The 22,386-nt window shown below is 37.9% G+C and overlaps 1 protein-coding gene, 1 long non-coding RNA gene and 1 other non-coding gene across 4 annotated transcripts; 1 reads left to right on the top strand and 2 right to left on the bottom strand.

The window, feature by feature from the left end:
• Positions 1-1,949: 1,949 nt before the first annotated feature.
• LOC141707902 (uncharacterized) lies at positions 1,950-3,313 on the bottom strand. Its single transcript, XR_012569213.1, has 2 exons — positions 2,690-3,313; positions 1,950-2,205 (listed from the first exon to the last, which is right to left on the bottom strand). It is a non-coding gene; the product is annotated as an uncharacterized LOC141707902 (long non-coding RNA).
• Positions 3,314-13,407: 10,094 nt separating this feature from the next.
• Positions 13,408-13,514, top strand: LOC141710021 (small nucleolar RNA R71). The gene has a single exon (XR_012570564.1). It is a non-coding gene; the product is annotated as a small nucleolar RNA R71 (small nucleolar RNA).
• A 1,332-nt stretch (positions 13,515-14,846) lies between these two features.
• Positions 14,847-21,551, bottom strand: LOC141707901 (pentatricopeptide repeat-containing protein At3g22150, chloroplastic). 2 transcript variants are annotated; one of them, XM_074511344.1, is made up of 4 exons: positions 18,519-21,551; positions 15,992-18,150; positions 15,720-15,866; positions 14,847-15,474 (listed from the first exon to the last, which is right to left on the bottom strand). In XM_074511344.1, exon 1 carries the CDS (start codon positions 21,489-21,491, stop codon positions 19,026-19,028), a length of 2,466 nt encoding a protein of 821 aa, XP_074367445.1. In that variant the 5' UTR covers positions 21,492-21,551; the 3' UTR covers positions 14,847-15,474; positions 15,720-15,866; positions 15,992-18,150; positions 18,519-19,025. The 2 variants fall into 2 exon arrangements, with proteins under 2 accessions (XP_074367445.1, XP_074367444.1); XM_074511343.1 differs by having other exon boundaries at positions 15,720-18,150.
• Positions 21,552-22,386: the final 835 nt, after the last annotated feature.

Genomic DNA, 22,386 nt, shown 5'->3' with positions numbered 1-22,386 from the left:
GCCTGGTGACTCAGCTGTGATTATTTTCTTGGCATTTTGTATCTGTAAACCTTTATTTCAGTCACTGTTGAAAGCTATGGTTTCGGGTACATCTTTCTTTCTCTCTTCGTTATTTCAGTTACTGATTTTGTTTACCTGCATGTTTTGTTTTGTTAACTGTGGTCTTGGCCTAAACTTGTTAAATTCTTTATACACTTGCCTCTATGTTGCTATACTTGTTAGTGAGTTTTTCAACAAATTTGTCATTTCATTGGATCAGGATTTGGTTTCATCATCAGTTCCTGACAGTGTCACCAAATCCTGATTGTGTAACATCACATATTCAAAATCCTGATTGTGTAACATCACATACTCCAATATCCCCCCTCAAGTTGGAGGATGGAAGTAAAGACATGCCCAACTTGCCAAGTAATTCTTTGAAACGAGTAGATGGTAAATTATTTGTCAAGACATTAGCTAGTTGATGCTGAGTTGGTAAATAAGAAAGTTGGAGAAGTCCTTCAAGGACTTTGTCTCGAGTAAAATGACAATTGAGATCGATGTGTTTTGTTCGTTCGTGAAACACTGGATTCTTAGCAATATAAAGTGTAGACCGATTATCACATTGTAGTGTAATTGGAGTTAGATCATGTACACCAAGGTCTGCTAAGAGACGAACTAACCGAATGACTTTAGAAGCTGTAGAAGCCATGACACGATATTATACTTCCGAAGAAGAATGAGACACTGTGTTTTGCTTCTTGGACTTCCAAGAAACTGGAGAATTACCAAACAAAACAATGTAACCATTGATCGATCGACTCGAGTCAGGAGAAGAAGCCCAACTAAAATCAGAAGCCTAAACAATGAGCTTGTTTGAAGCTTTAAGTTAGATACCCTGACTAATTGTAGAAGCAACATAGCGAAGAGTATAATTAAAAGCTTGTAGATGAGGAATTCTGGGAGATTACATGAACTGACTTAGAGTTTGTACATCATAAGAAAGATCAGGCCTCGTATTAGTAAGATAATTGAGTTAACCTACTAAAGAACGATAGGATTCTGGGTTCTGAAGCAATAAACCATCGGTCATATTTAGTTTAAGATTCAAAGAAAGTGGTGTAACAGCAGATTTAGATACATCAAGAGAACAGTCTTGAAGTAACTCTGTAGTAAACTTCTTTTGTGACGTAATGATTCCTTCAGGAACATACCCAACTCAATACCTAAGAAATAGTTCAATATTTCTAAGTCTTTGATACTGAAAGTGTGATCAAGATGAGACTTAAGTGCATGAATCTGGACCAAATCATTCCCCGTAACAATAATATCATCCACAGATACGGTACGATGACCAATGTTTTAGTGAACAAGTTGTAGTCATTTTTGATTGGGTTTAGCCTAAATATACTAATTCCAATAACAATTTGGCAAACCATTCACGAGAAGTTTGTTTAAGGCCGTATAAAGATTTTCTCAAAAGACAAACCTGATTCGGTTAATGATGCACACCCACTGGTACTTGCATAAAAACTTCTTCTTTCAAATCACCATGTAAGAAGGCGTAATTAATGTCTAACTGATATAATTTCCAGTTTCTGCTTGCAGCCAAAGCAAGTAAACAACGTACTGTTGTCATTTTTACAACTGGAGAGAAAGTCTCCTCATAATCGATACCATATTTATGATCAAAACCCTTTGCAATCAGGCGAGCTTTGCAACGCTCTAGTGAACCATCAGTTTTTAGTTTAATCTTAAACACTCATTTGTTTCCTATAGCCTTCTTACCAGATGGCAGATCCACTAAATCCCAAGTTTGATTTTCACTTAACGCTTTGAGTTCTTTATTTATAACTTCAAGCCATAGAGGATGTTTAGATGCCTCTTCATAACTCTTTGGTTCAGAAGTAACAGAAGAAAGTGATAATAAAGCTTTGTGAGATGAAGGAAAAGCATCATAACACACTAAATTACACCAGTGAGGAGTTACATGTAACTTGCCAGATTGTGAAGTATTACAATAATATGAAGACAAATGTGAAGGTGATTTCTTGCATCTAGTAGACTGCCTTATTAGTGCTACAGATTGACTAGTGGAAGAATTTGAAGTATCATCATCAATATTATTAGGACTATCAGATCCTGATTGATGATCATCAAATCCTGATTGTGGGTCATCAAATCCTGATTGAGAATCATCAGATCTTGATGAAGGATTATCAAATCCTGATGAAAAATCAGGATAGAAATTAGATTGAGAATGATGAATAAGAAATTGTAAATCAAAATCATAAGAAGATGCAGTCATAAGAGGCATAAAGGTTGCATAGTTATATGCAGAATTTATAGAATTTGATTGTAAAATATGATAAGGAAAATGATTTTCATAGAATGAAACATCTCTGGAAAGGAAAATCTGTTTGGTTGCTAAATTCATAACCTTATAAGCCTTGGTGGATGGTGGATACCCAATGAAAATACATGGAGAGGCTTTAGGGCAAATTTAGGTTTATGATGAGTTAAATTTGATGCATAACAGAGGCTACCAAATACTCTAAGATTATCCAACACCAATGGCTTATTATGGAGCTTCTTAAATGGAGTCTGATTACTAATGCTTTTTAATGGCATACGATTAATCAAATAATAAGAACATAAAATGCATTTCCCCCAATAAACATCAGGTAAATGAGACTGAAAAGCAATAGACCTGGCAGTGTCTAGAAGATGTTTGTGCTTGTGTTCCACTATTTCATTCTGCTATGGGGTATAGTTGCAGCTAGTATGATGTACTATTCCCTTTTTCTGATAAAGAAGTTTGATATCACCTTCACCTAATTCCTTAGCATTATCTGATCGAACACAAGCCACTATAGTATGAAACTGATTCTCAACATAAGTAAAGAATTGGCTTAGAACATTCACAATATCAGATTTACACTTAATCAGATGAACCCAAGTGTATCAGCTGAAATCATCGACAATTGCACAAACTGAGTAGATCCATTATGATTTGTGACCTTACATTGTCCCCAAATCTCAACATGAATCAATTGAAATACTGCAGTAGTTTTGATAGAACTATTTGAAAAAGATTTTCTAGATTGTTTAGCCAGAGGACAGACATGACAAAAAGATTCTATCTCCATACAATCCTTAACCATACAACTTGGTTGAACTAGTTTAAGTTGCTGAAAAGACAAATGCCCTAGTCTTAAATGCCACAATTTAGCTTCATCTAAGATAGGGGGCAGGCTGTCTTGGACTAAAAAAATTGAGATGTGGATTTAGTAACATCAGGAGATGTGGATTTACTAGCATCAGGTGTGACGACCCTTAAGAGTACCTCAAAACCGATAGCTGTAACTCAATGCCCGACTTACTTGGCTAAAGAATATGTGAAAAACTGGGTCAAATCCCGAGTCTTTTTCGAAAACCGAGTCAAGTCCCGATTCCGAGTCCGAAATTAACCGAAGCCTATTATCCCAAATGCAGCCAACATGGGTAACGACTAGCCCACCACGGGCCCCCAAAAGATCATGATTTATTGGTGCAAGTAGTAGTAGTACTTTGTCTTATAAACTAAAGAAAAGTCCCAAATATCCTCGATGTGGGACTGGGGTGTTACAAACTCCCCCACTTAAACTCCTGACGTCCTCGTCAGGCCAGAACAGACAGCCCATAGGTCCGGATCTTTGCCTCTATAGCCATTGTAGGATAATACCAGCTGGTTTCGTGTCCCCACCTCCGGGCCTCTTGCCATTGTGGGATAATACCACCAGCCTTCGTGTCCCCACCTCCGGCAACTTGACGTATCAAGCTTTCGAGAGTCGGCTCTAATACCATATTTGACAACCCGGGTCAAATCCCGAGTCTTTTTCGAAAATCGGGTCAAGTCCCGATTCTGAGTCTGAAATTATCTGAAGCCTATTGTCCCAAATACAGCCAACTTGGGTAACGACTAGCCTACCACAGGCTCCCAAAAGATCATGATTTATTGGTACAAGTAGTAGTAGTACTTTGTCTTATAAACTAAAAAGAAGTCCCAATCTCCTCGATGTGGGACTGGGGTGTTACATCAGGAACAGTGTACAATCCATTATGCAGACTACCAAGATGAAGTAGATGTTAACTCTGAGAATGGTCCTGAAGATAATAGTGTGAATCAGAAAAGCACAAATTAGATTGCATATCCTTACACAATTTGTGAACTGATATCAACCTATATTTGAATTCTGGAACTAACAACATATTGTTTAGTGTTATTGTATCACTTAGTTTCACTTTACCAGTATGTGTAACTTGAATTTTTCTACCATCTGGAATAGTGTTCACTGTAATTCAAATGTGAAAATACACGTAAGTGTACGCGATCACAAGTAGTATAAGATCGAAGTCAAGTTCGTTCACATGGGGACTGCTTTAGGTTAAACTCAGATTATGCACTTATGCAACAATGTATGATTACCGTTCACAGCTAAGACGAGTAACAAGTTTGAGTTCTAATTTAACTAAGAGCTTATACTAAATAACATTAACTAAGAGAATTACGATTGAATTACTTATATGAGAATAAACATGTTATTCTAACATCATTAAATACTTCATTCAAAATTTATGTCTTTAACCTTAGCATGTGATGGTGATGACAACTAATCTGATAACACGAAACTAGTATTCCTACTATTAAACATCCACAATTAAGATAGAAGTTGAATAAACGCCAATTATGCTTAGTCCTTATATGTCTATAAAGATTGAAAATATAATGGTTTAATAGCAAGTTATCTATCATGATTACATAGGGTGAAGAAGATGGTTAAAATTACCCATGAATTATGCATGTCAATTCATACATAAACTTATGCTAGCATGGCAAGTTCTAAACATCTATATTCACTATCGCTTCAATAGAGATTAACAAACAATCATAGATGTTAGCTACGCATCAAAGACGAAGAAGCACAACCAAACTAGGAAATCATAAATCACCACACAAAAGGATTTAAAACAATTAACTATTAAAATCTATAAATAAATCCGTTAGAACCCCATGACAATAATTAGTTCATAATCGAACTCATTGTCACCATGGTTTCCAATGAAAATATGATAATAAATAATATAAGAATACTAGGGTTCAAAGATAAATAAAAAACAAGCATCCAAAGTATCAACTATATTTAAGAATATAAAAGTCTTCTTTTCCGTAGCCGTCTTGTGCTCTCCAGGTCTTCTCAATGCTCTCCCTTGGCCCCTTGTTGTTAAAAATGTCTTTTTATTGGTTTATATAGGCTTCTGGACGACCTGGGTTTTCAAACTCTAAAAATCGTACTCAAAACAGGATTCTGGCCCAGGCAACCCTCCCGGCCGCCCCACACATTCTGCCAAACCGGCGCGGCCGCCCCGCTTTTCCGTGTGGGCGCAGTGTGCCTTTGAACATTTCTTCATTTTCTTGTTTTTGCTGTAACCTGAGTTCCGTTCGTCAGATTTCAGCGAATCAACAGTCCACGTGAAGCTATCGAGATGCTCTTTAACATGAACATGGCCTAGGCTTCCAATTCTGATCTCTTTTCAGTATATTTCTTTGAAAGGCTCATTTATTCATCCAATTAACGCCTGCAATGCAAAAACACAAAAACACAAAAAATACATCAAAATACCAATAACTTGAGTCCAAAACACCAACTTAAGCTTGTAATGAAACGTTCCAAGTAGATATAAAATCCACTTATCACACCCCCAAACTTGAATCGATGTTTGTCCTCAAGCATAAACAGACTCATAGCTATAAAACAACCTAATGCATGAATGCAACTACATGAATGCAACTAAATGCTAGTGTAATCGATCCCCTCAGAATAACCATAACCAACCAACAAGCTAATGCCTCTAAGAATGCAATGACTTTTAACAGAGTTCGAATAAACCCCACAAACCAACTCACAAACTGAAAACGTGTGTGTGTGGATACCTAACAAATATACTCTCGATACTAGATCAATAACCATAACTTATCTATCATCAAAACAATCATAAGTTTATAAACAGAATAGACGTTAAAAGCATAATGACTCACAACACCTCATTTTTACTAGAGTTATACAAGGATTCACACTATTATTGAACAAATAACAAGAATGCTTACTTGACCGTGCAATGAATGAGGTCCTAAAAGACTTATACAATAATACTCATGTAGCGAGCGTTAGGTTAGAAGATCCCAGACTATCAAAGCCTTATGTCACTAGGCACAAAGTCCCCTAGAACTTAATAACTCGAGTATTAAAGAGCTCACCCTTGATCAATTATGCATAAACACATACTCTCTTTTTTCTTTTTTTTTTCTTTTTTTTTCTTTTTTTTGAACAATTTTTGAATGAGTGTGTTTCGCTCCATCTCATTCAACCCTAGACTACTCATAAAAATATGAGCCGGCTACTAGCCATTTGACGTCTGGCCTTATTCACAACAAGCAATGAAATCTAAGTTTTTCTCCAGTTTTAAAATTCAGTGTTCTTTTGACATTAAGAGAATACCAAAAATTCTAGATATAAACAAGTGATTAAATCTCAACAAATAAACAAGTATGATCATGATCTAGCTCAAAAGCAATCCTATAAGACTTGTGAATAAATTTTCTGGGCATGCAAATCGATTCATTAAGACTTGAACATCCCTCTATTCGTCATCACCACACTCAAATTAATATCAACTTATCAATCAGAAATAGCTCAACCTAAGGGATCATGCTACATGCATGCACATGCAACTATATGTACTCACATAAAAACACAAACAAATATGTCCAATATGAACAATCATGCAAAAATACGAATGAAATACAACTAAACATGCAACATGGATCTATATGAATCTATATGGAAACACACAAACTAATCCTTACATTATCACCCCAAACTTAAAATTTTCAATGTCCTCATTGAAAGGTAATAATAAGGATTTCAGGCATACCTAGTCGTCAGAAAGATCACCCTCCTCGGGTGGAGTATCAGGTTGAGGATACACAGAATCAGCACCAAACACCGGCCAATCAACCTCGACACCAGTGGCTCGGAAAGCAGTGTCCAAAGCCCGTGTCAAGTCGGCCGCAAAACGACTGTACATGTCGTGCATCGTATCCATGCATCTGGACAATCTCCGAAATTGCGCATCGCCAAGCCCAGATCATCCCCTGCCACCTGCTGAGCACGCGAAGAACTAGCCTCTCCACAAACGGCTCTCCAAGATGAACGCCTAGTCGGAGAAGAACCACCAGCATAAGTCTGGTCGGCTGGCCGGCTTTCTAGCAGATGGTCATAAGTGTAACCCCAACCTTTCTCATCAGCCTTTCCACCATACCATTCTTGCATGACAGAGATCATCGAGCTATCAATAGGAGCGCTCGGCATCTGCAACTGCTCGAACTCGAGACAACAAACACCAACCGAAACACAAGGCTTCATCACAATAGAGGCATCAGGAATCACCCCTGATGTCCTGCTCTGCAAAAACCGCATCATATTCTGATATTTCACATGGCCGAGATCCACATACTCCTCATTCAAGATCCCCCAAAGTAAAATAGCACGATCAAATATCATGCTGATGTGAAGAAGGCATAATATTGGCACACACAAAAGCATTCCATGCCCGAGCATACCTGTTCATGCATGTAGCCGAAAAAGTGAGCGGCTCATCCGTGCCCTTCTTACACTTCCACTGTGTTCCCGGAACACACAACTCAACCACAATATAATTAAGATTAAAATCCTCCCTTGACTTTGGGACCCAATCCTCTTGTGTCGGCTTTCTCGGGGGTTGAATAATAACCCTACGAATAGCCTCCGGTGTGTAATCCACCGTCAATCCACGAACCACAGAAAACCCATGCTTATCCGCCCTTGCCTTTGTATAAAACTCCCGAACAATGCTCATCGGGACAGCAGCAGGTACCTCGCAGAAAGTTTGCCATCCCAACTCCGTAACCATCTCCAAGAGCTTTCCATCTTTCGTCGTGGGTAAGAAACCCCTCTCCTTAGCAATTGATTTGCACATCAATCTCGTAAACTCAGCTTGTGCCTCCGGAGAATAAAATCTAGCCACTGCACCACCCATGCTAGAATCCTTGGTAGCCGAGGGATGACTGCTACTATTCTCAGCGGTTCTTGCTCTTTTGGGTGCCATTAGAATAATAGAGAGAGATGTTGCATGTAAGTAGTGTATAGGAGAAGCCAGGGTTTTGAAATTAGAATAGATGTGGGAGAGATTTGTATGAAGGATGTATGTATATATAGGATATATATGGGTTTGGGTTAGGAGTGTGTAGGAATAGGAACTAGGGTTGGATTAGGGTAGAAAAAGGGTTAAATTAGGGATGGGGTTGTTTTGTTTTATTTTTTTCTAATTTTTCCTTCTTTTTCTTCTTTTTTTCCAGACCTTCCGCGCGGCCACCCCGCTCTCCCGCGCGGGCACTGTGTTTCTGCCACTTCCGCGCGGCCGCCCCGCTTCTGGCGCGGGAGCGCCGTGCTCCTGAAAAAAATATTTTTTCTGCTTTTTTTTATATATCGAACCTACTATACAACAAACATGGGTTTCCTCCCACGAAGCGCTTGGTTTACGTCACTAGCTTGACGTGAATCTTCGAATCAAGTTGTTGAAAGAACGACGCTCACCACCTCGCGGTTCGCCGTATTTCCATAGTAATGCTTTAATCTCTGCCCATTCACCTTGAACACTTGATCCAGATGTGTATCAAAAATCTCCACAGCTCCATGTGGAAACACAGTTTTGACCGTGAATGGCCCTGACCACCTCGACTTAAGTTTTCCTGGAAAAAGTCGGAAACGAGAGTTGCATAATAGAACCTTCTGACCAGGCACAAAAGACTTGCGCACTAATCTCCTATCATGCCATCTCTTGACTTTCTCCTTGTACACTTTGTTATTCTCATAAGCTTGTAGTCGAAACTCCTCGAGCTCATTTAGTTGAAACATTATTTTCTCTCCAGCAGCTTCTATGTCAAGATTTTGCTTCTTCAAAGCCAAGTAATGCCGCATGCAAATGACACGCCTTCCCATACATCAACTGGAAAGGAGACATACCAAGAGGAGTCTTGAATGCTGTTCTATATGCCCAAACAGCTTCATCTAGTTTCAAAGACCAATCTTTTCTTGATGGACTCACCACCTTCTCCAAGATACGTTTAATCTCCCGATTAGACACTTCAGCTTGCCCATTAGTTTGAGGATGGTAGGTTGTGGCAATACGATGATTCACATGATACGTCTCCATCAATGCAATGAACTTGCGATTGCAGAAATACGATTCCTCGTCACTGATTATGACTCTTGGAGTGCCGAAACGCGTGAATATATGCTTATGAAGGAATTTGATCACCACCTTAGCATCATTGGTTGGTAACGCTTTAACCTCGACCCATTTGGACACACAATCAACCGGCAACAGAATATACTGATTATTACATGACGAGACAAATGGTCCCAAGAAGTCGATTCCCCAAACATCAAAAATCTCAACTTCGAGCATCACATTAGAGGCATCTCATCTCTCTTGGATATATTACCAACTCATTGGCAGCGATCACATCTCGAAACGAACTGTTGAGCATCCTTAAACAATATAGGCCACAAGAATCCTGCTTGAAAGATACGGGCTGTTGTCTTCTCTCCACCATAATATCCACCATACACTGTAGAATGGCAGTCGCACAAGATTTCCTCTGTCACACTATACGGAATGCATCGCTGGATAATATGATCTGCTCCATGTCCAAACAAGAACGTCTCATCCCATCGATACCACTTCATCTCATGTAGAAACTTCTTCCTTTGAGCATAAGAGAGTTCTGGGGGAATAACATTACTTACCAGATAGTTCACAATATCTGCAAACCATGGCTCTTCTTCTTGCACCCAAAAAGTTGCTCATCGGGAAAAGATTTATTGATCAATGTCTTGTCCTGTAAAGCCTTGTCTTGATCTTCCAAGCGTGATAGATGATCAGCAACCTGATTCTCTATACCTTTTCGATCCTTGATTTCTAGCTCGAATTCCTGAAGTAAGAGAATCCATCGAATCAACCGAGGTTTTGAATCTTTCTTTGAGACCAGATATCGAATAGCCGTTTGATCAGTGTAAACTGTCACCTTTGTCCCAGGAAAATAAGATCGAAATTTCTCAAAATTATAGACAATTGCCAGCAACTCCTTCTCTGTAGTAGTGTAATTCCGTTGAGCACCATTTAGGGTCTTACTAGTATAGTAAACCACATGGAAAATGTTCTGCTTCCTCTGGCCAAGAACTGCTCCAACTGCATAGTCACTAGCATCACATATTATCTCGAAGGGCTCATTCCAATCAGGTGCAGTAATCACATGTGCTGTAGTCAAACTCTTTTTCATGCTTTCAAAAGCAGCTAGACATTCTTCATCGAATTTGAAGGGAACATCCTTTTCCAGTAGATTGCACAAAGGCTTAGAGATTTTGGAGAAATCTTTGATGAATCGCCGATAGAAACCCGCATGACCAAGAAAACTGTGGACTCCTTTAACTGAGATTGGCAGAGGAAGATTTTCAATGACCCCCACCTTGGCCTTATCCACCTCAAGACCCTTGCTAGATACCTTGTTCCCAAGAATGATACCCTGTTGCACCATGAAGTGACATTTTTCCCAATTGAGCACCAGATTGGTCTCAACACATCTTTTCAGCACCAACCCTAGATTGTGCAAGCATTCGTCATAAGAAGTCCCGAACACGAAAAATTCATCCATGAACACCTCCATATTAATGTGAATCATATCTGAGAAAATTGCCATCATGCATCTCTGAAAAGTAGCAGGCACACCATAAAGTCTGAAAGAGACTCGACGGAAAGCGAACGTGCCAAATGGACAAGTAAACGTGGTTTTCTCCTGATCTTCTGGAGCAATTCAAATATGATTATATCCCGAATATCCATCCAGAAGATAATAGTACTCATGTCCAACCAACCTGTCAAGCATCTGATCAATGAATGGAAGCGTAAAATGATCTTTCCTTGTGGATTCATTCATCTTTCGATTATCCATGCACACTCTCCATCCCGTAACTGTCCGAGTTGGTATGAGCTCATTCTTCTCATTAGCTACAACTATAATGCCTCCTTTTTTAGGCACACACTGCACTGGTCTCACCCACGAACTATCAGATCTAGGATAAATGATTCCTGCATCTAGCCATTTAAGAATTTCTTTCTTCACAACCTCCTTCATGATAGGATTTAGCCTCCTTTGTTGCTCAACAGTTGGCTTTCTTCCTTCCTCAAGAAATTTTTTATGCATGCAATAAGAAGGGTTGATTCCCTTGATATCTGCTATAGTCCATCCAATTGTTGATTTAAACTCTCTCAGAATTCTCAAGAGCTTGTCTTCATCACTTCCTGAAAGGTCAGATGCAATAATAACAGGCAAGGTAGATGCATGACCTAAAAATGCATACCTCAAGTGATCAGGCAGTGGTTTGAGCTCAAGTGTAGGATCTTCTTCAATAGATGGCTTGAGACATTTTGGAGAATTTTTTAGCTCTTCCAATCCAAGAGACTCAAACGGCTAATCCAACTTCCTCTTCCATGGGAATGCATTCAAATACTGCATCTGCTCTTCCCCTTCTTCATCTTCACTATCAAAATCCCCCGTTAAGGCTCTTTCGAAGGCGTCAGTCCTTAGCAAGTGATCAAGCTCCGAAGTCACTACGGAGTCGACCAACTCCACTTTAAAGCACTCATCTTCATCAGTGAGGAATTTCATTGCATTGAAGATATTGAACGTGTCATCCTGATCTTGGACTCTCATGGTTAGTTCACCCTTTTGCATATCGATTAAAGTTCGGCCTGTAGCTAAGAATGGTCTTCCCAAGATAATGGGAATCTTATTATCCTCCTCAAAGTCTAAAATGACGAAATCATCAGGGAAGATGAGTTTATCCACCTTAACCAAGAGATCCTCCACTACTCATCGCGGATAAGTGATGGAATAGTCAGCCAGTTGCAAAGACATGTTCACATGTTTTGGATCAGGTAGTCCAAGTTTCTTGAAAACGGAAAAGGGCATCAGATTGATGCTAGCTCCCAAGTCACACAAATACTTATCGAACGACAGATTGCCAATAGTGTAAGGTATCGTGAAGCTTCCTGGATCTTTAATCTTAGGAGATAGTTTCTGTTACAACACAGCACTGCACTCTTCCGTTAGAGCACCGGTTTCTAATTCCTCAAGTTTTAGCTTCCGAGATAGAATACCCTTCATGAACTTAGCAACATCTGTTCTAGAGTTTCAGCAAAAGGTATGTTAATGTGCAACTTCTTGAAAACCTCCAAAAACTTGGCAAATTGCTTATCAAACTTTTGCTTTTGAAGTCTTTTAGGATATGGCGGAGGTGGGTAAACCTGTTTATCCTCTGTATTACCCTCATGAGGATTGCTTTCAATAGCTTTCTTCTTCGGTTCCACCTCGGCATCCTTCTGCACCACTTTTTCAGCTACAATCTCATTTTCTGGAATTGGCAAAGGTGCAGATGCACCTGCGTTCTGGACAGAGTTTTCAGAATCTTTTTCTTGCTGAATTTGGGGGCTTGCGACCTTTCCTGATCTCAATGTGATTGCCTTCAACTGCTCCTCGACTTCCCTCTTGCCTGGATTAACTTCTGTATCACTAGGAAGAGTTCCTGGTTGACGGTTCAACAAGCATTGGCAATTTGCCCTATTTGATTCTCCAGAGTCTTGATAGAAACTGCTTGGCTTTTGCACATCCGCCTTAACTCCTCCAATTCAGATTTTTTATTAGTAGATTGACCGACACTTTCATGCGGTTGTTTCTGAAGTTGGAGTTGTTGTCTTGGTGCATACTATTGTTGAAAACCAGGAGGATTAAATTATTTTGCTCCAAACTACTGATAAGGTTGTTGCGCACCACCCTGATTATTTCACCAACTGAAGTTAGGATGGTTGCGGTTGTTAGGATGATAAGTGGTAGAAACTGGTTACTGCGACCTTAGAAAGTTGCTCACAAACTGAGCTGACTCACTAGATATAGCATATTACTCCGTCTCATGCGCACCCGCACAAAGCTCACAGACACTAGTGATCTGATTAACTCCATAATTATCCAAAAAATCCACTTTCATCGTTAACGCCTTTAGCTGAGCAGCTATAGCCGTAGTTGTATCCACCTCTAGAATTCCTGTTAACTTGCCTTGAGGTAGTCTCTGAGTTGGCTTCTGATATTCATTAGCAGCCATCAATTCAATTAGCTCATAAACTTCATTATAGCTCTTAGCCCATAAGGCTTCACCTGATGCTGCATCGAGCATGGGTCTGGATTGTGCTCCCAAACCATTATAAAAACAATTGATGATCATCCAATCAGGCATGCCATGATGAGGAGACTACCTAAGCTTCTCCTTGTAGCGCTCCCAAGCTTCACACAAAGATTCTCCCGATTGCTGCGCAAATTAAGTAAGAGTGTTCCTGATTGCAATTGTCTTCGCCATAGGAAAAAATTTAGTAAGAAACTTCTGAGCAAGATCCTCCCAAGTAGTGATGAAACCTGCTGGTAGAGAATGTAACCAACACTTAGCTTTATCCCTCAGAGAGAATGGGAAAAGCCTCAGCTTCACAGCATCTTCAGAAACATTGTTGAACTTGAAAGTGTCGCAGATCTCAATGAAATCTCTAATGTGCATGTTGGGATCTTCCGTTGGAGAACCCCCAAACTGGACTTAATTGGCACCATTTGAATCGTGTTAGACTTGATTTCAAAGGTATTAGCCGCAATGGCTGGTCTAACAATGCTAGACTGAATGTCATTGATCTTTGGTTGAGAATAATCCATCAAAACTTTCGGATTTGCTGCTGGTTCTCCCATTGTAATAAAAACTTCTTCTTCAACTTTCTCAACTTCTTCAAAAACTTCTTCAACTATTTCAACTTCGTCAAATGTTTCCTTACGAGATTGAGAACGCATTCGCATACACGCTCTGTAGAGTACCTGAAACACAAACAAAGTAAACAACTAAGTAAAATATCTGATTCAGTGAACTTTAACGACTACTGATGTCAAGCACATAAACTAAATTTAACACCGATATCCTCGGCAGCGGCGCCAAAAACTTGTTCGCTGTAATTCAAACGCGAAAATACATGCAAGCGTACGCGATCACATATAGTATAAGATGTAAGTCAAGTTCTTCCCACAGGGACTGGTTTAGGTTAAGCTCGGTTTATGCACTTATGCAACAATGTATGATTATCGTTCACAGCTAAAACAAGTAACAAGTTTGAGTTTTAATTAAACTAAGAGATTATACTAAATAACATTAACTAAGAGAATTATGATTGAATTACTTATATGAGAATAAACATGGGATTTTAACTTCATTAAATACTTCATTCAAAGTTTGTGTCTTTAACCTTAGCATGTGATGGTGATGACAACTAATCAGATAACACAAAATTAGTATACACTAACTTTCGTTATACGTATACCCTACTATCGAACATCCACAATTAAGATAGAAGTTGAATATACACCAATTATGCTTAGTCCCTATATGTCTATAAAGATTGAAAATATAATGGTTTAAGAGCAAGTTATCTATCGTGATTACATAGGGTGAATAAGATGGTTAAAATTACCCACGAATTTTGCATGTCATCTCATACATAAACCTATGCTAGCATGGCAAGTTCTAAACCTCTATATTCACTGCCGCTTCAATAGAGATTAACAAACAATCTTAGATGTTAGCTACGCATCAAAGACGAATAAGTACAAACAAACTAGGAAATCATAAATCATCACACACAAGGGATTTAAAACAATTAACTATTGAAATCTATAAATAAATCCGTTAGAACCCCATGACAACGATTAGTTCATAATCGAACTCATCGTCACCATGGGTTTCAATGAAAATATGATAATAAACAATATAAGAGTACTAGGGTTCAAAGACAAATCGAAAACAAGCATCCAAAGTATCAACTATATTGAACAATACAAAAGTCTTCTTCTCCGTAGCCGTCTTGTGCTCTCTAGGTCTTCTCAATGCTCTCCCTCGGCTCCTTGTTAAAAACGTCTTTTTTTGGTTTATATAGGCTTCTAGACGACCTGAGTTTTCAAACTCTCAAAATCGTACTCAAAACAGGATTCTGGCCCAGGCAACCCGCCCGGCCGCCCCGCTTCCCGCGCGGGCGCGCGCACATTCTGCCAAACCGGCGCGGCCACCCGGCTCTCCCTCGCGGGCGCGCCGTGCCTCTGAACTTTACTTCATTTTCTTGTTTTTGCTGTGATTTGAGTTCCGTTCGTCAGATTTCAGCGAATCAACAGTCCACGCGAAATTATCGAGATGCTCTTCAATATGAACTTGGGTTTAAAATTCTGATCTCTTTTCAATATATTTCTTTGAAAGGCTCATTTATTCATCTAATTAATGCCTGCAATGCAAAAATACAAAAACACATCAAATATACCAATAACTTGAGTCCAAAAAACCAACTTAAGCTTATAATGAAGCGTTCCAAGTAGATATAAAATCCATTTACCAAATAGTGATATGACTATCAACATCAGGAACCAAAGTACAATGCTGAAAGTCTGATATAAAATTAGTAATGTGATATGTGGCTCCACTGTCCAAAAGCAACTGATCAGAAAAAATATGACATGAGACATATTTTACCTGCAAGCATAGCATGGCCAACAATTTCATTCTTCGTGTGTAGATCAGGAGAATAAATTGAGTTCTTGTTGATGAATTCCAATAAATGATTATGCTGTTGTATTGAAACTGGAGCCATTTCTTACTGATTATCAACTTCACTTGATACTGCAACAACAAATTTTCTTTCTTTGTTACTCTTAAATCCAGGTGGAAATCCATAAATTTTAAAACACCTATCATTACCGTGTCCTGCAATTTTACAGTGAGTACAAAAATAGGAAGATTTTTACCATTCCTCTTAATCAATCCAGTAGGAGTTTGTTTCTGAGAGATTCCAGAATTAAATGAGAAGAAAAAGCAACAAATCTTCTTTTGTCTGCAATAAAAGCCAAATTGTCATTCTGACTTAGCTGTTGATAAAATTCCTTGTGACTTTCTTCTTGTGCCACCATCCTGTAAACTTGAGTTAGATCAGGTAGAGGTATCATCATAAGGATATTAGCCCTGCTCATAAAAAATTGATCATTGAGTTTCATCAGGAATTGTAACACTCTGAAATTCTGCTGCACTTGCTTAATTCTTCCACTCAGCAAACAGGTACATTTATCACAAGTACAATGTGGTAATGAATCTGCATCATCCATGGAATCCCAAACTGTTCTTATTTGAGTATAGAATCCAGAAACAGACTTGTTTCCTTGTTTCATCTCTACAAGATGTTGTTTTAAGGAAAAAATATGTGTACCAAAAGTATATCCAAAATGATTTTCAAGATCTAGCCAAATTGATCTTGCTGTTTTCAGAAATAACACACTTCGAGCAATATTCTCATCTAAATTGAACAATAACCATGAGATGACAAAATCATTACATCTCTCCCATAGCTTATAATCTGGAGAGTTAACATCAGGAGTATCAATTGTTCCATTAACAAAACCTAGTTTGTTCTTAGCATACAAAGTGAGCATCATGCTACATTTACAGTTATTGTAACCTTCTCCATTAAATTTCACAGAGACCAATTAATTAGTGCTTGAATCAGAAGGATGAATCAAATAAAAGTTTGATGGATCTTGTATCACACGAGTAGCCATAAGATTTTACTAGAAAAACTATAAATCTCGGCGAGAATGAATAAACAATCAAAGAGATTGAAAAAGTTGTTTATACTATTAAGAAATGATCAATTATTGAAAATTGATAACAATTTCAATAAATTCGCATAAGAATTGCAAGAAACAATACAGATCTTATGATGAGATTACTAAGAACAAGAAAAAATAACACCTGATTTGATGAATTTAGATCCGAGATCAATTGTGTGGAAATTTAGATCGTTGAAGGCTGTGATACCATGTTAGTTGATGAATATCAACTCATATAGCAAGATAAGTCAACATTATGCAAGATTATCATAAAACTTGTATGAAACAGCATTGATGAATTTCATAGTTTCTGTTTACATATTTTGGAATTATAGAATAAGAGAAAGAAAAGTTACAAGAGAGAATGTAAAACTGCTATATATAACGATTTTGTAACTAACTTATAGCTGGATCTTAGCTGTCATTTTGTCATTTAGCTGGAACAGGATTTGTCATTTCAGTGGATCAGGATTTAACTTAGCTGTCATTTTATCATTTAGCTGGATCAGGATTTGTCATTTCAATGGATCAGGATTTAACTGGATCATGATTTGATGTCATCATCAGTTCCTGACGGTGTCATCAAATCCTGATTGTATAAACCAAATCCTGATTGTGTAAAATTACATACTCCAATAAGTAATTAGGTAACAAATCTATAATCTAGAAAATATAAGTTTATCGAGAAGCAATAAGGGTGGTAAGAAAAGAGAATAGTACATTAAGCCAAGATGTGAATGCTTAAAAAATATCTAATTGATACCAAACGCATTACTTTAATTTAAATATATATCAATAATAATATGGTTTGTCTAGTGTGTGCCCATGAACACATGCTAAGAAAGTATGATTGATGAGTTGTAAAAATTGTGGAGATTTTTGTGCATGCAAAGGAGTCCATCATTATTAATGAGCTCTCCACCAATATTTTTTGGACACCTCATCAAATACTAACTCTTAGCATTTGCATATAAGCACACACTAGAAAAATCCATAATTAATAACCCGAAGCTAATGTCCAACAGGTGTAATAGTAATGACAAACTACCTGTTATCCACTTGTCCACTAGCTTAAACTTAAAACCATTGGATTGAACCGAAGAATAATGCAAACTGTGTAAAACTTTTTAACTAAAACAAGGGACGTATTTAAGGTCTGGGCAAAGCTTCTCTGAAAGTTGGAAAGACTTGCTCTCTTTCATAAAATATCAGACATGTCTACAAAACTACTTTTTATTCTTCCATATAGCAGTGGACCACTATAACTAACTCTCTTGCTCCATCTCAGCAGAGGTCCTCAGAAGCTACATATAGTACATAAAACATGCAACCAAAGGTTAGAATTTTAGAAAAGACAAGAAAAATAAACTCGAAAAGCAGGTGTTTAGCTAATAAAACATGAATCAGTCAAATTTTAACAGGTTCAACTATTGAAAATATGAGTTCAGATTGAAACTTGAAGTCTAACGAGTAGATATACAACAACCAACTATTAAGTTCACTTCAGGATCATATATAGAGGCCCGGTTTATATTAGGCTGAAACTATCAAAAGAAAGCATTAATGGAGAGACATAATTAGGAAAAGGACTATAACCTTTTTGTCGGATATCTGTTAACTAACATGCAAATGATAAATGTCAACATGTTATGCTAGTTTCGTAAAAACTGACCTGATGAAATAGGAGTAAACTTTGATCACTGTTTTAACTCGTCTTCTGGAAGATAAATCAATTTAAACCCCGCTGTCTTAACCCATATGGAACTGATATGAACATCAGTTAATTTTAATCATTAATGAAACATACCACGTGCACATGGGCTCCCATCAAATCACGGTAAGTGAGAAACTGAGCATGTAGTCAATATACCTACCACAAGACGCCTCTATCCATGATGCCAAGACGGCTTCTTGAATCATAATAACCACCATGGCCATTGCGAACTATTATAAGCAACGTGGTTCCCAATAATATTTCAATTAACCACAAGTTTAGATTTTAGGCAATACATCAACCACATTGCTCTGCTAACAATAGTGCCAAGATGACTACTTGAATAACAATAAGCAACAGAGGGAATCAAGAATCAACTACCAATTAAATCAGGGTAATCTGATTCCTAAATGCATATTAATGAGTCCATTATGTATGTTCATTCCTTGGACTCAGATTTCTACTCTATAATTCAGTACAGGACCTATAGCCAGCATCCTTCATATTTGTACCTAATTCTTCCAGCGACGAATATATATTATTGGATTGAGGGTGCTTTTGATCTCTAGAAGCAAAATAGTTTACGTAACCTGCAACATCAATCCAGCTACAGCCAACCTCCTTACTCGAACCATTTTCCTGCATTCCTTCTCTAACTCTATTAACAGACTCCCAGTTCCCTTCTTCTGCATACATGTTGGAGAGCAGAACATTATAACCTGATATGTTATTCAATTTCTCCATTTCATTGAACTTTTTGGCAACAATTCTACCTAATTGAAATTCTCCATGAGTTCTGCAAGCTGCAAGCAGAGATCCCCAGATTCCCAAAACATTACCCTTTTCACCCAAATTTTTGACAAAATTGTAGGCTTCAACTACCCTACCTACTCTCCCTAACATGTCTGTGATGCAGCAGTAGTGTTCAGATGATGGACGAATACCGTAGTCTCTCTCCATTGACTCAAATATTCGAAGACCTTCATCAACCAACCCAGTATAACTGCAGGCAGACAATACTGCAACCATGGTTATCGGGTCAGGACTTATGTCATATTCCCTCATCGAGTAAAATAAATTAAGAGCTTTCTCACCCAGTCCATGTTGACCATAACCCAAGATCATGTTCGTGTATGTAACAGAATTTCTCTCAGGAGAATTAGCAAAGACGTCTTCAGCATAATGGATTGATCCTAGTTTAGAGTACATGTCTACTAGAGCAGAGTCCACAAAAACATTGTGGTTTAAGCAGCTGCGAATAGAATATGCATGTAGTTGCTTACCTAGACCCAAACTTCCCAAAGGATTGCAGGCAGGCAAAATCGATGCTAAGGTCACAGCATTCGGGGCAACAGTTTGATCAAGCATCTGCCTGAACACAATGAAAGCCTGCTCAATCAATCCATTTTGAGTATTCCCAGCAATCATAGCGTTCCACGTGGCTAGATCTCGATCTTGTGTGCAGCTGGTTTCGAAAAGTACTCTTGCAGCTTCAACTAATCCAGATTTAGAATACATGTCAATGAGATAACTTTCCATTCCTTCGAATTGAATCTCATGCCTAAGAAGATACCCATGAGTTTGTTTACCAGCTTCCTGGTTTCTTAAATTTGATGATGCTGAAAGCAAAGAAGTTATAGTTACATAATCAATCACAAACCCTTGCTTCTGCATCTCTTGAACAAGCATCAATCCTTCCTCGTCCAAACCATTCTGCACCAAACTAGAAATCATAGTATTCCAACTAACATTATCTCTTTCATGCATAATATTGAATATCTTAAAGGATGTCTGAACAGAATTGCACCTTGAGTACATTACAACAACTGCATTTAATATCATGGTAGATAAATCAGATAAATTCTTGATAGAATATGCATGTAATCTTTTAGCAAAATTCAGCTGCTGCAACTGGGAGGCTGCAGTCAGGGCTGAGAGGAACGACACGTCATCTACCATAACAACATTATGCTTCTCTGACTTCACAGCAATCTCCATAAAAAGCTCTAGTGCTTCAAGTGGACGATTATTCTGAACATACCCACTGATCATAGTGTTCCAAACCTCGGTATTCCTTTCCAAACACTGATCAAACACCTTCCTAGCAGAATCTAGTTCACCAAGCTCAGAATAAACAAAGACGGCAGAACTGACTGCAAACATATCATAAACATACTCGCCACCCATTTTAATAAGCATTCCATAAAGAACATTAGCATCACAAACATCCCTTATAGCCGGAAACACATTTACAAAACTTACCACAGTAGGCTTCAACCCCGTTTTAATCAACATAACAAAATGCCGAAAGGCTTCAAAAAATCTCTCCCTTCTAACATACCACGAAATAATAATATTCCACGCAACCACATTTTGCTTCTTCCGAATCGTATCAAACACATTACACACTAAAGAATCATACCTAGAACTACCATAAAAACTACAACAACTTACATACATATTCAACAAAGAATTACAAACAATTCTACTTGGCGGGTTCGGGTACTCACAACGGGACCGTAAAATATGACAATGTACAGCTCTACCAATCCGAAGCTGTCGAGTTTCTGCACAAGCTTTAAGAGTAGAAGAGTAAGTATAAGGATCAGGCAATGAACTCGAAGAATTAAGCATTCGGGCATACAATAATATAGCTTCATCAGACATGTTATTACAAATAAACCCAATAATTATCGTATTCCAAAGCACAGTAGTTGGGCGGGGAATTTTATCAAACAGTTGGTGTGCAACATGGGGTTGGCCTTCTCTGCATAATTGGCTGAGGCGATATCGAATTGTTTTGGTTTGAGATGGAGCTTGGGTTGGTTGTAATGAAGTAGAGGAAGAGTTTATGTGGGCATGGAGAGTGTTAGAGTTAGATGAAATTGAAATTGGGACAGGGAGTGATGAAGATGATGACATTTTATTCATGTTGTTTTCAAGTGATTAGCTGAATTTCTGCAAGTATGTGGATAGTGGTTCAAAGAGGGAAATTTGACTCTGTTCCTCCCGAGACGCTCCTATTTCTGTAACCGTGAAATTTTACTTTTTGAAAAAATTAATTAACTCCTAATTAACTTAATCTTAATAAAATGTTAATAATAATATTTAACATTTATAAAATATTAAATATTAGAAAGTAAACATTATATCTCTAAAGTTTAAATTTAATTATTTTATATGAAAGTCATTGACAGTGAATAAAAATAACCCTAATTGTGTAATAAATATCGTATTAATTATACATGATTTGTTCCAAATGAAAAATCCAATTAATGAGATCCAAAATGCAAAATATTTATTAATTTTATTTTTAATAAACATGGGTAGAATAATACCTGCAGATATTATTCTATAGGGGATAGATATAATTTCTTGAGAGTGATCTCCAAGAAACCCGAACGAATAAGAAATCAATTTTCAACATTCTAGAACTCCAAAATTCAATCTAAGTAAACTTATCCACCAAATCTCCTAACCCTAACCTAACCTATGGTTATCCACACCTGTATAAGGGGTCTCATCCCACAAATCAGAACTACGTTTTTTGACTTGATCCTGGGCAGAAAGCAAGGTACGAAAGCATCTTGTGAAGGGAGATTTCAGTCACGAAATATGAGAACATTCAAATACGGCTTTCAGATCACAAACCATAGTATTAAAATACCCCTAGTTTTCTACCCATAATATTTGGCATCGCTTGTGGGAAGACATCAACCATAGTAACCACACGAATCGGAAACAACGATCCTGACGGAACATCAGCTGAAACTACTCAAACAATCTCATCTACAGTTGAGATTCCACCTCACTCGACTTATAATAC

The sequence above is a fragment of the Apium graveolens genome, chromosome 2 (assembly GCF_009905375.1).
Source record: "Apium graveolens cultivar Ventura chromosome 2, ASM990537v1, whole genome shotgun sequence".
NCBI lineage: Eukaryota > Viridiplantae > Streptophyta > Magnoliopsida > Apiales > Apiaceae > Apium > Apium graveolens.
The sequence above is the reverse complement of the archived record's forward strand: the minus strand, read 5'-3'. Positions and strand labels throughout refer to the sequence as shown.

Bases quoted from the DNA above. Each gene is read 5' to 3' on its own strand.
- LOC141707901 (XM_074511343.1), bottom strand. From the start codon at position 21,491: ATGAATAAAATGTCATCATCTTCATCACTCCCTGTCCCAATTTCAATT.